The sequence below is a fragment of the Salminus brasiliensis genome, chromosome 6, assembly GCF_030463535.1.
Source record: "Salminus brasiliensis chromosome 6, fSalBra1.hap2, whole genome shotgun sequence".
NCBI classification, from domain to species: domain Eukaryota; kingdom Metazoa; phylum Chordata; class Actinopteri; order Characiformes; family Bryconidae; genus Salminus; species Salminus brasiliensis.
Window position 1 is genome coordinate 15,888,881 of NC_132883.1, and position 17,239 is coordinate 15,906,119.

General features: G+C 39.6%; 1 protein-coding gene across 3 annotated transcripts in view; it reads left to right on the forward strand.

Annotated features, from left to right (window-relative positions):
- The window catches only part of magixa (MAGI family member, X-linked a), a 78,288-nt gene that overhangs the window by 51,290 nt on the left and 9,759 nt on the right, over positions 1-17,239 (forward strand). For all 3 annotated transcript variants that reach the window (XM_072681833.1, XM_072681835.1, XM_072681834.1), the window contains exons 13-14: positions 16,006-16,206; positions 16,710-16,786. In XM_072681833.1, coding sequence (XP_072537934.1) covers positions 16,006-16,206; positions 16,710-16,786 — 278 coding nt within the window. The remainder of the gene's footprint in view (positions 1-16,005; positions 16,207-16,709; positions 16,787-17,239) is intronic.

Genomic DNA, 17,239 nt, shown 5'->3' on the forward strand with positions numbered 1-17,239 from the left:
CAGTGCCCATGTAGTGTCTGTATCATTTCAAAAGCTGTCTGTGAGACACCGTACATAAATGAAAGGAAATCTTATCAAGTGTGCATGCTGGCATTTAAATGAAGTCATCTGAAGAGAATCTGCCATTACAGGAATATCTTGTTTTGTGTGTTTGCCTGATATGACCACAGGAAGAACAGAAGGCCGCTAAGATCACTTGTAGTACCTTTTGCTTAAAACTCGTGGCTGTGTGGTGGCTGATGTCTGTAATGTTGCTGTTAAAATACCATACTTTTGACACACATGTAGTGTATCACAAACTTTAATATTGTGAAAATACTATGACAAAAACATGTCAAATATGAACCCCAAAAAGCTATTTAAATTGTTACAGCTTGACTGACAGCTTAAATCAATAAAACGCTATTTAAGTGTAAACAAACAAATGAACTAGATAAGCTTAGAAGCGACACAATAACTATTCGTTTGTGTGATATATTGTTCCAGAAATAGTTGCAATAAACAATATCATTGATATTATTGCTTTTTTAAGATCATTTAATGCCACACATATACGTATAGAAATGGTATAATAACATAATAATGCAATTACACTCTTTTAAAGAACAATTAACTTTTTATAATTAAGAATATTTAGGCACTGGAATTATAAGTATATGAAAAGTCAGATACTCGAATTCAACATAGTTAATAGGATCGGCGTGGGCCTCTGTAAAAATGAAAAAAAAAATAGAACCATGTCATCTCTAGCATCAACTTAACAAGACTTTTTTGCCCATAAAATCTCATTCTAACTGGCAGAATAGATAGTGCAGCATAGTGTAGAGTTGTGCTACTGTTAACAGTATATGATCCTTTTGGAACTTTTGGAGGCTCTTCAATTTGACTCTGTGGAGGAAGCTCATAAGGTGCTTTGAGGAACCTTTAAGAACATTTTTTTTTAGAAGACAAATGGTTCCTTGAAGGCTCCTTAAAGCACCATAAGAGGTTACTCCACAGTTTCTAATTGAAGAGCCTCCAAAAGTATAAGGTTCCTCAAGGACCGTGACTGGAAAGAACAGTGACTGGAAAAGCCCTACAGTTTTAATATTTGCAACACTGTTAATTAGGGCTGTGTATTAGCAAGATCATGATACAACACGTACCACGATACAGCTGTTACAATTCAATATAGTGTGATATTCTGCAATACTCTAAGCAAGGTAATATATTGCCTTTTCGTTTTTAAATAAAATTTCAGAAAAACTGTCATGGTAAAAAAATATATATACAAAATCTGAGTAAACTTTACTTTTTTATCCAATCAGATCAGTGGGATCTGAAGACAAGGTACAACACTGTTATCTAGTGGTCAGGATTTAAACCACCCAAAATAAACCACTGTTTTTATGAATTGATACAGTATTGCAAAACATCATATCACCTTCATTTATACTTCAGTATATCAATATTTTCAAACAGCACTACTGTAAACATATTTAACTCAGCTGTTTTACAGATCTTCCAGTGGTCCACTGACGGGATCCTTTACAGTTTGCATTCCAGCACAGGATTCGGAGCAGTACTTGATTAGTTCTGTCACTGATGTGTAGTATTACGAGGTTGTTGTTGAGAAGGAAAAGCTGCATTTGGTGAAATATTAAACAGATGATTGGATTTTCTGTTTGTATTTCTCCAGAGGCTATGAGAGGTATAGGTCAACAGTGTGTGTGTGTTTATATGTGTGTGTGTGTGTTTGTGCCTGTGTGTGAAAGAGAGTAAGGGAAATCTGCTGTTAAGGCTGGAGGAGTTGTGGTATTTAGACAGTGTGTCATAAAATTCTTCATGGCTGCATTTCCTTTTAGCTTGTTATCACTTTTCAATACAGGGGTGTGCCTCCTTTTCCAGCTTCTACAACCATGGTTCCCAACCTTGGGCCTGGAGGATCTCCTGTCCTGCACATTTTACCACACACTTTAGCAGGACAGGGGAAAACCAAGACTGCAGGATGTCTAAATATGGGTGAAAAGTGGTACAGTGTCCATATTGCACAACACTGTAACTGTAAGCTAAGTACATTAGATTACTGCTTTACATTTGAATTTTACTGAACTTTAAATAATAATTTGACCCAGTGTCCCGCACAGCCTAATGAACTGCCTATTTCTGCAATGCACTGCAAGTTTTAAGGCAGCTAAGTGAAAATAGCTGCAGATAGATGTTAAAACGAATATTCTAGTGTTTTTTTTCAGGCCCATCAGTTACTAGAGACATTCCAATGAGAAGGTGCATCAGCATTCAGGGAAATGAGCAAAATGACTACAGATGCAGCAGATGGAAATTAGGTTGGCATTCATATATGACCTTTAGTGTTCATTTGCACTCACATGAACTAAGCACTAAGACACTGTAAGAGTGTGTTCAACAGTGTTCAGCAATATCACTGTAGTGTCACATTTTCCAGGCACCATCTACCCTGCTGCTATATGCAGCACCTAAACCACAAAGTGCAGTTATTCAGTATATACAGTGAAATTTCGACACACACATTGTTATCATCAACACTTTGACATTTTGAAACACAGCATTTTAGTTAAACATGTTATAGTTTTAGATATGCTCTCACACAGTGATCCCATGTTTTTTTTTAGATGTTAGTACAGCTGTTTGAGTATTGTATTGGTCTACACACCTTCACAGCTCTCAGGATAGAGAGATATCCTTTCATACTTAATGTGTGTTCTAGAGCAACAAGGGGTCTACCACCCAGCCTGAAAGACACTTAGTGGACAACAAAGATATGATGCACATGTTGAGAATGTTGGAAACGAATGAAGACCACTGTGCCATTCTGCCAAGTGCCACCCATGACAAAAATCACTAAAATGATTTTTAAGGAATATTACATAAAACATAAAAACAACTCACTTGACTAATTTCTGCCAAGTCTTCAGCCCAAAATGATTTGATAACCACTTTTGTAATTTGAGTCATTCTGAATATGAATTTTACTATTAATGGAATCCGTTTTCCAAGTAGTGCTTTTTCAAACGAAACTTTGAAAATATTTTAAACCATCATAATATAGATACTTTTTGCATTACTAATTGTTTATATTAGCCAATGCATACTCTGAACCTCCCGCTACAGTACTACTGATGCTTTTTAAAGACTATTCTCACTGCATACTGAAGGAGTGGTATGAGTCTATACAGTCACACAGTGCTGTTTGTATGTGTGTGAAACACTAGTTATGAAACAGGGAGTGTTTTCCCTGTTTTACCCAGATGAGAGTCTTTGAACTTGCATTGTGTCTTTAGCACTGAGTGTCTGTCTGTCAGATGTCTGTGTTAGCCTGCAGGTCGGAAGGCTCTGTTGGGGAGGATAAAAGAGTTTATGGGCTGATAGTGCTGACTAGTTCTTATAGAAGCTATTAGCATATCAAAAAGGATCCTACTAACGGAATGGGTGAGTATAGAGAAATGCAACTCATGCTGTTCAAGTGAACTCACACACATTAATGTGCAGTCACATGTGTAACCACAGACACTCATATACACTGACTCACGGTATATATACATGCATCTTTGGGTCTGTGCTTTGTTCCTCCATGGGTCACTTATGGATCAGTGCAGAATCACTAAATGCCCTCTGACTGACCAATATTTTAAGGAACAAATGCCATGCCCCTGTATTTATGGTTAAATGCAGCTTAAACCAAGTAATATTACTAGAAAGCTTTATTTAATTTACACGACTGTTCAGGTTTGGAGTCACTTGTCATATTAGTGTAGTATATTGGTTTGTTGTTATCATTTCATATTCACAGATAATACAATACAATAAAAGATTAAAATATTTTGAGATGTTTACTTAATATTTCAATATTATAAACAAGAATTTAAAAAGTATTAGAAGTAAAACCTTGTAATTATAACTATTAAAACAAATACAAAAAAAAATCTAAATGGAAAAAATAATGAAATAATTGAATGTAGCTATAGGTCTCACTTTATATTAAGTGTCTCTAATAACTGTGTAGTTACACATTAATAATCATGTAATAACAATGTAACTACTGGTGATTTATTCTTTGTTACAGTTGGATAATAGTAGTACAGCTTCTGTAATTTCACATGTGTATCAACTTTAATGTTCATAATCTCAATAGTTGTAACTGAAAGGCAGCAGTTCATATAAATAGAATTGCCCTCATCTTAATACACATGTATAGTAACATAAGAGAGAATGTGGTGTTACAGCTACTGTGATACACGTCAAAGTCGATACAGGTAAATTTACATACAATGTACTACTGTAATTAATTTCATTCAACACTGAATAGACTGAATAGTCACCAGTAGTTGCCTTGTTGTTGCAGGTATTATTATTAATGTGTAAATATACGTATTAGAGACACTTCAGCATCATTTTCTGCCAAGTTTTGTGATTTTAAGATGTTCAATTGTATAATTGTATATCTTTCTGTTCTACAACTTTAAGTCATTTCAGATTAGTCTACAGCTCAGTTTATCATTCTGGACATGTCTAAAACTTTGGTTTCTTTGTTTTCAGATTTGATTTTGTTTATTACTAATGCTTAAACCTGTAAAAAAATGGATGAGCAGATAAGCCTCAAGTTATACAATTACCTCTAGCCTAATTGAATTTACTTTACTTACAACACTGATTCCGAACTTTTGATCAGTTGTGCAGAGTGTAATAAGGTGTGAAAGTTTGCATATTTACTGTAGCACAATGTTTTGCCTGAAAGTAAGTTGACATTCATTTTATAAATCCTTCATTTCTCAGAAACGCAGAAGAGCCTTTTACCAATTGCCTAAGCCAATTACAAGCCTATTGTGCACACTGTCTATTAGTCACAATTATATTTCGATCATGTTCGACAAGTCTGATATGGTCAGCTGGGAACTTATTCTGAAATCTGTTGATTTATAAAAGGGTATGCCCACATATGTGGTTTTGTGTTCATTACTGGTTTGAGCACAGGCTTTCATCATCCACACTGCTAAACTATGAATCCTCTGGCTACATTAAACCCTGACATGCGGAGACTGTAGTTCGCCGTTGCATAACTCACCTCCATTACACACTGACCCACCCCCATACCTCTGGAACACTTCTTTTTGACAGGGCAAAAAGTGTAGCCAACAGCTCACATACACACTATCCAGGCATGAAAATAACGAGTTCTCATTAGTGTCAGGACGCGCAACACAATGGGAGACTTGGAGGACGTTTGATGGCAGGCCATGAAAAACATCTGAGCTTTGTTCCGGAGGAGCACAGAAATCTCACCCTATTGTTCCTCACATCTCAAGTTTGTTTTCGTTTATGTTCTGAGAGCCTTGATCTAAAATCAACTTCGACTTCTTAGCTTGTTTGCTTTGGTAGTTGGTTGTTCCTTTGGTCTGTTCCTTTTGTTTCAGGAGCATAATTAAATACAATGTGAAGCTAATGTTGTCCATTAGATGTACAGAAAGGTGTGGTGCTGGCATATGAAACACTGCAGTGTGCACACAATACACAACAAGATGTTAAAAGTGAAGTGAATCAAGCATCAGAATGGCTAAAATAACAGGTAACAGATATGTTGTATAGCTTATAAACTGGTAACTGATATAAAAAGTAATGGGTTACTCTGGGATGTTATGGTGGTGCATAATTGTGCAGTGGGTACCAAAACAACGGTGATTTATTATCTCAGTGGACAATAAAAAAAATATGACGTGTGCCCGTACCATATTTCAGCACTAACAGAGAGCAAAAGCTGATATAAATGTCCTCTATACGTAATTGTTCTTCACTTTTACTCCTTCCTCCTGAACTGACCTCATGGTAAAAGAAACGGCTGTTCGGTACTGTTGTTTTAATGATTTCGCCTGATTCCTGACACAGTAGGCTGGCATATGCTGCCTTGCTGTGATATTTTAATTAGGTCTGCATGAAAAAAGCAAATACAGAAAATTTCACCAGAGGTTTGTGATCCAATGTGTAATGATAATAATAATAATGCACTTCATGTATCTGTGATTGGAGCGAAATGAATGATATAGGGCAGATATAATCTGCCTCTGGGTGATATGCAATGGGAAATGAGTACAGTGCAGATTTTCCTTTTGTTTAAGTAGCAAAACAGTGGTTGCATGACGTGTTTGATATGATCTGACATTGCATGTCCTGTGATATGACTATTGCGCAGGCCTAAGGAAATTTAATTGATCCCTATTCTGCCCACTGTAGCATTCAATTAAACATTTGCAAGGTTGAGCAAGCTTTACAAAACTTCCACAAAATTTTGTATTCATATTTTTGTTTAGATTCTTGTTCCCAGCCTGACTAGTTTCGCTTAGCTTGATTTGATTTATACAGTCCAACTTGGTTTCTTATTGAAAGTGTGATTTTCCCCATGATCTTTACGATTTGCCCATCCTTGCTACAAAAGAGTGCATTTGTACACAGCATGGGTTTCCATTCAGAAAACCAAGAAAAGCAAGTCAATAACATGCCATGTAAGCTTAGCTCTAGCTGATTTGCGTCTGACTATGGTGAGTGCAAATGACATACCTCCTTGCTTCCTCTAAAGAGCAAGTGTGTTTTCCTCTGTCTGTTTTTGGGATGGTTGCCTTTAAGCCTTTAATGTTTAAATATAACAAATTAAAACATTTCACCTAATGCACAAGATGCTTTTTTTATTATTCTATTCATTTAGTACTTTTATAACCTTTGAGGCCAATTGAGGACACATTTATACACTACTGCACTGCTGTGTTTCACTAACATCCACTACTGTCTGTTCATAATTTATGAAAAAAAAACATTGCCTTTAATAAATCAGGTTTTTTGTATAGATTATATTTAGTGCACTTATTTAACTGTGAGGTTAATCTAGCAGAAATGTAGTGGAAGCTTATATCACACTAGCATTGTGTAAACTGCTTGTGTAAATCCTCACACACTGGCCTCAAACCGGATTGAGTTTCAAACCAGGGGTTCAGCCAGAGGTTAAATTGGGCCTGTGATGAGTGAGTGATGCCTGTCAGAGCTCCTATGCTGTAAACTAATGGAGATGTAAACTGTTTCCTAAACAATCGTAGTGAAATTAGTGTAACTGTTCGATGGGGCAGAGGTGGCTAGCGGTTAGAGTGCCGGGCTATTGAAGACAGGGTTGTGGGTTCGATGCCCGGGCTCGGCAAGCATCCCTGGGTGCCGTACCGCACGTGTGCTCACCGTCCGCTGTGTGTGTTTCACTGGTTTGTATGTGTGTGTTCACTGCACAGATGGGATAAAAGCAGAAGCAAACAAAAAATGTCACAAATAGTGTCTATGATGTGATAAACAGCCTCCTGAAAACAGTAGATAATAAGAGACATGGTTTTAAAGGACAGGTGTTCTTGACGTCACACTGCTTAAAACAGGTCAATTTACTTGGATTGAAACTGAACTGAGTTCGAAAGGCAGACCAGGATGTCATTTAAATGCCAAAAAAGGAATACTAAAACAGCCAAGTAACTAACTAACCCTCAATATCAGCGGGTATCACACTCTCCCAGCTTATTTGAAAAATGCACATTATCCGAAATGGATTCCTATTTACATTCCAGTTCAGTTTAATTCAATTCAATTCAACTTTATTGTTATGGCACTAATACTGAGTTGTGCAGTACACATGAAACACTGTTAGGCTCCAGTGCATATACAATAGTGCATTATACAAATTATACAAATCTGTGCATGTGCAAATGTGTGCATGACGGCTGGCTGAATCGTGTCTGAATCACTTGCAATCGAATCTGAGTCACTTGCAATTTCTAGTGAACAACATCGCACACTGCATGAGCTGACTGTGGACTAAAATGCATTGTGAGTCTTGCTGTGAATTTCAGATTCAAGACTCAAGTACTTTGTTAGCAGTAGGCATATGTTGCTAATCAACATAGGAACTAGACAAGCTGTGTGTGTGCATTTGCACAGCAGTATCACAGCAATGGGAGTAACTAAAAGTAGCTGAATGCAGTCAGTTGAAAGGGTGTCCACAAACATTTTGACATATAGTGTACTGTAGTGTGCACACTACAATGAATCGAACAAAGACAGTCATTAAGATGCATTTTCCAACAGTCATTCGTTGTCTGAAAGTTCATGATAATGACAGGCCTAATTATTACTGCCTTATTCATTTTCCATTGAGCCAGAGAAGCTTTTTGTTCCGTTTCCATTGGAAATGTTTGATAATTTATGTAACATAAGCCATGGGCTGAAATGCTGACTTACTGCAGTGACTAATCCATGTGAGTCTCTTCTCTCTCTCTCTCTCTCTCTCTCTCTCTCTCTCTCTCTCTCTCTCTCTCTCTCATTCTCTCTCTCTCTCTTTATCTCTAAGCAGAGCAGCTGTGAGTAGAGGCTCCAGCTGTGTCCCTGTGTTCGTCCCTGCACTATCACTCTTGTTATCTGTCCATGTCATGTTAGTACTTCGAACTGAACTGAAAGCATTTCTTCGTTTCTATTAAGAGCATTCTCTAACTACATTCACTCTAACGCTGTGTGTACACTATGCACACACACCGCTAATATAAATAGCTCCAGCAAATGATCGACTTATTAACAAAGGCAGTTGACATGATGTGAATAATGTATGAGCGTCATTAATAATAAAGGAAGAGATGAATAATGTAGATTTTTGATCTGGCTCTGTAATCGGCAGCACTTAGTGAGTGCAGCAGCAGGCGGATGGGGAACACCCCTGACAGACTGAGGGATTTCTTCTGCTCCAACACACTTCTTACACAGCAGAACACACACATGCTCACCTGGGCTCTAAACCGACTGGCACTGAGCGGCTTTGGCTGTCTGCGTGCACACACACACACATACACACACACACACACTTTATCACAGTTTCTCTGTATTATCATAAGAATTAGTGAAGTTGTGGCCAGAAATGCTGTGTGTGTGTTGACACACTTTTCCCTTTACCCACACATGGCATCACTGGAGCTACAAAGCTCATGTAGCTAACAGCTAATGGAAACGTATAGCCAAAGGTGAGCGCTGCACAACGCTGCCCAGTTTTACCCTTAGCCCACAGTTTTTGGCTCATGAGAATAGTGGAATCCTGATTGGAGCTATATAACTAACTTTTAAAAAGCTTTTGAGAGAAAATATCTACATTAGGTTTTTCTATCATATTAAAGGACCTTTTGCTAGTATGGAACACACCCTGGAACGCTGTTATGGGAACTCAATAGACTTTGGGCTGGATTTCAGGGCAGATTGATGGTAGGAGCATGGGAAGCCGAGCCCCCCTATAGTTGAGGTGAGCTTGAAAAAAAGGCGGGGGGGGGGGAGATGTGGTGGAGGTGGGTGCAAAGTTGTTCATCACAAAGGTGAAGTGAGAAGTATATATAGGGATGAGACAGAGGAGTCCGGGCGTGGTCTTACTCCCAAACTTCTGTTATGCCATAACATATGGTTCTATATAGTATGCATGAGGAACCCCTCATTTAAGGGTGGAAATGTAGGAGATCAGTCAAGACATGTTTCAAGGCATGTCGTTAGGTCATAGGCCTGTCAAAAGACGTGCGTATAGAGTATATATAAAGATTGTATACAGTATACACTCCTCAGAGGTGGGTATACAGCATGTACTAGCACATATGCACCGCTACACTACTGCTTTTAACAAATTTACATAGTTTAACCCATTGAATCTTCAGCAGTATTGTAGACTGAAACCCAATCAGCCTTAAATTGCGCATCTAAATGACCTGTAAAGGCTCAATATCTTATGGAAACCTCACTTTTTGAAATTAAAGAATTTGGTGTAGTATGCCAGCCTGTCTGTACACTCCGTATATAACCTGCAAAAACAGCCTGTTTTAAATCCATAGTTTTTGATGACATGTACATGAAATAGGGTGCATTAGCCTTATGTGGGACAGTTTTACATTGGGAGTGCCTCCTGTTCAAAGATTGCTCCACTCTAACGTAAGATTGCACAGTATAGATGTAAGGCCTTAGCCTTACATCTACGTGTCCCTCATAAGGCACTTCCCCACATTCACCAACTCACCCTGTTCACGTATACAGCAGTTTAGCCCTGACAATTCCTGGTAAAATAATAAGCAGTGTTTCAGCCTGGACTGCCATCAGAATGAGGCACAGTATAGTGTAACCAATCATAACAGAGCTCATATACATACACCAGTCATAAAGGCAGAGTAACACAGCCTGTTTGACCCTGAAGAATAGAGAGAGGCTGGAGAATGGTTGTGGGGGGGGGGGGGGGGGGGGGGGGATAATTATGACTATTGCTGGTTAAGAACCATACAAGAAGCAAGTAGCTGCTTCTTTAGAAAAGCCAGAAGACGCTCTGTGTGGAAGCTGATGACTCTTGAGGGCGATATTGTGAGCTTCCAACACAAGAAAGGCGCTACACTTAAGAAAGGGAGCAGCTGCCACAATGAAAAAGTAATGCTCCCTCATCTGCCTCTGCACTTGCACGTGTGATGTGTGTATGTGTGTGTATGTGTGTGTGTATCTGTTACTGTTTTTTTGTTGTGTTTTTTTTTTGCATGTTAGATGCACACAGACAATGCACACATTATGCATCCTGATAGAGCGAGACAGAAAAGCTGAAAGTGTGTCTGCTGTGTGAGTTTAAAAGTCTAAAATGGTTCTCTGTGCTGCTCCCTCTCTTTGCTGCATGTAGTTTTTATTGGCAGCAAATTGCCACTAGGCCCCTCTGGAGGATATGTCTGCATGCGAGTCGTTTAAGCATTCTGTTTGTAGTTGCGCTCGGCGAGCGTGTGAATGCTCTAATTCCGCCGGCTGTGTCAGAGCGGTGTGCCACATCGAGGCTCTCTCTCACATTCAGTGTGTGCAGCTGCGGAATTCGGGGGGGACTGTTCTCATGATCTGTTGTGGATTATGGCCCAACCTGATGTGTTTAAGTCTATCTACACAGAAGCCTTACTGTTGCAGTTGAACACCTGAGTACCCTTCATTTAAACCCTTTAAACATAGTAGAGTTAGAGGAATAGTTTGGCAATAAAAAATAGAATTTCCACAATTTTTCACCTAAAAAAGATGTTCTGGATCGGAGACCAGTAGTTGTTAGCTGCATTAGCTTTGTAGCTCCAGTGTGTGCAGCTGCGGAATTCGGCGGACTGGTCTCGTGATCCGTTGTGGATTATGGCCCAACCTGATCTGTTTCAAAACACGGCTTAGATGGTTAAATATGTTTTGGTTAAAGGGAAGCAAGCCTTGTAAACCAGCCTTCTGCTTCTCATCATAGGGTCTAGTGAATTTTGTCTGTCTATGTGGCCAAGAACCACCAGCTTTGACCGGCATACAAAGGTAACCATCCATAGGCAACAGTTTGGACTGGTAGGAGCAGGCAATCTTGCAAAGGACATCTTACTTAAAAGCTACTAAATGCTTTAAAGGAAACTTTTAATAACTTTTTGGAATAACTTTTAAAGACGCATTTCTTTGGACTTTCTTGGAATGCTTGCAGTCGTGTTTCCCATCATTCTGAGAAAGGCCAGTGCCCAGAAATACGTGCACAAGGCTGTGCAGAGAGCCAGTCAGAATGCAATGAACTACATCTTTATTTTTGTATCCAGCATAACTGTAAATGAGATTTTTGGATGAATTATTCCTTCAACGGGATTATTTTAACCCAAAGGTTCTAAAGCATAATGTATACACTTCCAAAACCATAAACAATAGGTATGTATATAATACGTACGACATATGCACTCATTGGTGTCACTTACATTTTGAATCATGTTGCACAGGTAGGTAAATATTTTTGGGAGTTTTGTTCAAGGACTTCTTTTTAGTGTAGTTTTGTGTGTTTGCCTGGGCCAGGGAATCAAACCCTTGTGTACCATGGTGGTCTATAACATTTTTGTTTTTGTCCAACTGCTGTTAACTGCAGTTAGCTACACAAGGTAATCTGCTCTTTGGTTTTACAGCCTGTTAACAACGATATGCTCAAAAACACTCAAGCAAACTCTGCGACTGTAAATATGAGATGTGGAGTGTAGTAAAGACACACTGTCTGTAAACGAGCAACGACCTTTGGTATATTGTGCGTACAATCTTAGTGGGCCGGTTACAGTGCAAGTGCAGAAAAGCCCAGGTCTGTGGGTCTTCAGACGAAGTTTATAATTAAGAGTACTGCTTGTACATCACATTTATATGATTGCGATTAGCAGCTAAACTATGCAGTGTGGATCAGTTTCGTGGCTACCAAACATAAATATAGTTTCTGTAGTGAGTTTACATCAGATATACCACAATAAAGCGGCTTCAGTTTTCAGCACAAGGCGCTTCTTCAAGTCAACCCAGGAGGCTCCTTGTAGAAATGCTTGAGAGAATACCAAGTGTGTGTAAAGTTGCTTTAAAGCACAGGAGGGGCACTTTCTTCTTTTTGCATGATTCCATATGCGTTTATGTGAGTTCATAGCTTCGATGTCTTCAGTGTTACTGTAAACATGGGAAATATCTCCACATACTTTGAGTAGGTGTGTCTAGGCTTTAGTGTGTACACACTGCTTTGAAGTATCTGTTATGCATGGAAAAATGTCTGCACCCCTCTGTGAGCAGGGAGTGAATTTGTATATATATATATATATATATATATATATATATATATATATATATATATATATATAATATACATCAATCAGCCAAACCATTAAAACCACCTGCCTAATCCTGTGTAGGTCCCCCTCTGACTCGTAAAGGCATGAACTCCACAAGACCTCTGAAGGCATTTTGTGGTATCTGGCACCGAGATGTTAGCAGCAGATGCTTTAAGTGCTGTAAGTTGTGAGGTGGGACCTTCATGGATCGCATCAGCAACCCATTACCCTGTCCCTGCTTCACCACTTGTCATTCCTGGGAGCACTTTTGGTACGTGCTGACCACTGCTTACCGGCAACACCCTACAAGATCTCCCTGATGTTTTGGAGATGCTCTGACCCAATCGTCTAGACATCAGGCTCAGATCCTTATGCTTGCCTATTTGTCCTGTTTTTAACATCCCTTGACGGATGACACTGTAGCCAGACAAGCAATGGTATTCAATTCACCTGGTTTTAATGGTTTTTTTTTAATGATGGCTGATCAGTGTATTCTGTGTACGGAATAGCGCTGCATGTAGGGGATATGGTATGTATAGGTATGTTAAACGCAGAGAATCAGGTGGCTGATGGTTGTAGTGTGTGGATAAGAGGCTGTGAGCGTGTACAAGCACGTAGAGCTCTGTGATATTCTTGGCCTGCGTTCCCGTTGGGAGTCTGGAATTTGATTTGGGACTCTAAAACTTGGGCAACTGGCACACAGGAGAGCGGAGCAGCAGGGGGAGATGGGTTCTACAATAGGTTCAGGTAACATTGTCTAAACACTCAAACTGTGCTGTATATGCAGATTAGCGGTGTATGTAGGGCGCAACCTAAATCTTTTTGGTAAATAATTTTTTGATCAAAATAGGGATGCAGATATACAGATATCTGCATCCCAATAATATGTTCGGACCCAGTCTAGGGTCACAACCCTCTGCCAGACCAAACACACCAACATAACAAACATAACCAGCTAAATCGAAAAAACTGCTAACTAACTAAACCTGAAGAAACCAAAACACACAAAACTACCCTAACTCCCTGTTACCAAAACAGAAGACACTCAACCCCTATTTTTCCCCAAAGATTAAATTTTGGAAAATGCACTAAAACTAGCAAGCTAACAAAAAGTATACATAGAACTTACTAATGAAAAAAAAACTGTTAGTTATAAAAGTTACTTTTGCAGTACAACATGTTACCCTTCGTTAGTCTCTGCCCCGGTTTACCCTACTCCTACTGTGTGATATTGTGAATTATGCCTGTTACTGGACTGAATGATGCCTTTGTCAGAGGAAGAGAGAGAAAGGGGGAGAGGGAGATAGGAGGTCTGAGGGTTATGCAATTACCTTGTTTGCTCTTTATTAATCCTCTTTTTTACAGATTTTTTCCTCTGTCCTCTCTCTGATTGTGTGTGTGTGTGTGTTTGGTCATTTGGTTCAGTGATTGTTCTGCCCATTTGTCAGCCCAAACATTTCAATTTGAGCATGTTTTCAGTGTGTGTGTGTGTGTGTCAGTGTATGCTTTGGTCTGTTGCCTATCTTTTCATTTGCATCTCACTGGAGCAGAAAAAATCATCTGCAGCATTGTTTATCTGAGGCTTTTTCACACACACACAGACACACACACACATACACACAAAAAAAAAATGGGGGAGAGAGATCCAGATATCCAGCACGGAAACACTTGCATGCACACTGGAATACACACATGTTTTCATGTTTTCATTTAAAGACACAGTGTTGTTCAGAAAGAGCCTGAAAATTTCGAAACTTTGTTCACACCAAAGGTGTTCTCTTGGATTCAGATTCCAGTTTGTGACAACGTGTGAAAGTAGCCATTAATTGTTCGAATGTGGTCATGACGGGATGCACATGGTCAGCAACTATTTACTTAATTAACTTAAACAGGCTGTGGCATTCAAGTGAGGGCTGATTGCTATTAACAGGCCCAAAGTGTGTCAAGAGAAGATTCCCCACACCACTACACCACCCCCACCAGCTTGAACCGGGTCAATGGATTCATGCTGTTGCCACCAAATTCTGACCCTACCATCCCTACCGTGTGCCTTAGCAGAAGATTGATCAGACCAGGCTACCTTTTTCCTGTCCAGTTTTCAAGCCTGTGCCTACTGCAGCCTCAGCTTTCTGTGCCTGGCTGACAGAAGGCACAGTAACACACAGCCTATGTCATTTTAAGAGCTAAAGGTTGAAAAATGGTCATGTAAAACATCATTTATGGCTGTTTTTGATATGAAGACCTACAAAAGCTTTAAATGTGGCCATCAGGGAATTCAGCCTGTGTCGACATAAATTTAAGGAACTTGGGTCTATGTGTTGTTTACATCTGCAAGCGCTTTTATGTGACTATATCTAGTTTGCACAGTGTCACTGTTCTTTCATTTTAGTGCACTATTTACCACCAAATGACTTTTTTTGGTCTGAAACAGTAGAGGGAAAACTGATGAATTGATAAACCCACGCTTGACCAAAACATTACCGGACATTACAATGCCTCTTCCCTCAGAAGGGGGATTAGGCTGAGTATTGTGTTCGGTCTCACGCAAGCCTCCGCCACTAAAGCAGCATCGCATTATAAAGCTAGACAAAACCCCTACAACCATGACTGCACACACACCACGCTTGACCCGGCTCAGGATGAACGTGTGTTTCGGAGCAGCAAGCAGCAGCAGCAAGTGTGCGATCCAGCTGCTGTGAAGCATGGGCTTCGCTTCGTATCAGCGGTGGACACGCGAGCCGCATTCAATTATTCAATCAGTCATCAATTATTAGCAGTGCTGTCGCTGTGCATAGCCTGTTTAGGGCTGAGGGGACTATTTTGGACCACTCCTGCCTAATATATGCCCTGATTATGCATGCGTGTCCTCATAGCAAGGACTGAAGAAGACAACTTATTTCCTTAAAGGAATAGTTCAGCAGAAATTCAGTTCTACACAGTGTGCTTCGTACACCCATTGTACTCAATTAGTTGCGAGTTTGAGTTTCAGACAGTATGTGGCCAACATGTGAATCTAGTGAGACCTGCAAGTTGCTGTTCATGAAAATCCATTTTTTCTACAATGGACATTTTTTACCACGCACTTTACAGAAATCCAGGCCCAAGCCCCTAATGAGCAAGCCAAGAGTAACAGTGGCAAGAAACCCAGCCAACATGCACATGTAGGGCTCATATGGGTGGAACATGGGTTTAGGTGGGCACATTGTTACTGAGACCCAGTTGGGCTTTCCAGACAGGCCTCATCGTAACAGTCCACCCTAATCTAGCAGTGTGTACTCATTCAGAATGGCATTAGCCTAACATTTCTTCTCCTCTGGTCTGTCTTCTCTTTCCTCCCTCTCCCCCCACCCAGCCTCTTCACTCTTCTCTCACAGGTTTGTGACGGTGAGACGGGGCAGTCCAGCAGCCCGCAGCGGTCAGATTCAGCATGGGGACCAGTTGGAGGCAGTGGAAGGCAGGTCTGTGGTCACACTGCCCCACAGAGATCTGGCTCAGATACTGCGGCGAGCGGGAAACACCCTCCGGCTGACCATCATACCACGCTCCAACACCAGTAAGCATCCCCAGCTCTTAGCAAGGGAGGGTAGATGCATTCAGCGATCCAAACTATTGTGCAGTATAGTGCAAATCTAAGGTGTTGCTTACCCCACGAATTACACTTGCTCTTATGTATGCTCTTATGTCAGAAGAAGTCAGCCAGCCAATATATGTTTGGTATCTGAAGTATGCTACTTTAGTTTTTCAGTGGAGCTAGTGTGGCATTAGCTAACAAGCTAAGTGGATAACATGAGGACATCATTGATTATTGATTATTTTTATATCTTTACTTTTATTCTTTCTGATATTCAAGTGCTATCTTGCTAGCTGATTATATTCCGTTTTGTGTATCTGAAGTACCTAAATATACTCTATACATGTAATTGAAGAGGAAATTTGCATACCTATACTAGTGTCTGTAAAGAAGTGTCGCCTCTAGAGGGCTCTAGTGCTTAATATCTTTCCATTCTTCTCTCATGATATTGTTAAAATCTCTCTCTCTCTCTCTCTCTCTCTCAGATACCTCCAATCTCTCAGAATATGCTGACTTCGATCCAGAGAGCAGGTTAAGAAAAGGGCAGAGATCCAAACAAAAGGTGGAGATCATACTGTATTGTATATTTATATAAATCACACACACACACACACACACACACACATATATATATATATATATATATATATATATATATATATTTATTTATTTATTTGCACATACATCAACTTGTGATCGAAGTGCAGAATTGATGGGGTTTAATTGGCATTGAATGAATTAGATGAATTATAGCCAAAAGTTATCAGATAAACGGACATTTTAAAAAATAAGGAGTATTTTAATAGTAATAGGATATGAATCATTTAAAGTCAATGACAGGCCTTTACTGCAGCTGCCTTTGTGTTAATGTTTAGGTCATTATTCATCACATCATGAATAACACCAGTGTTCAAGACCCATTAGTACACTGGTATTAGGAAATGGTGATGGTTTTGTCTACACTTAAAGAGTTTAGAGACTGGATCTTTATTTATTGTTTGTTTTATAGTTTATG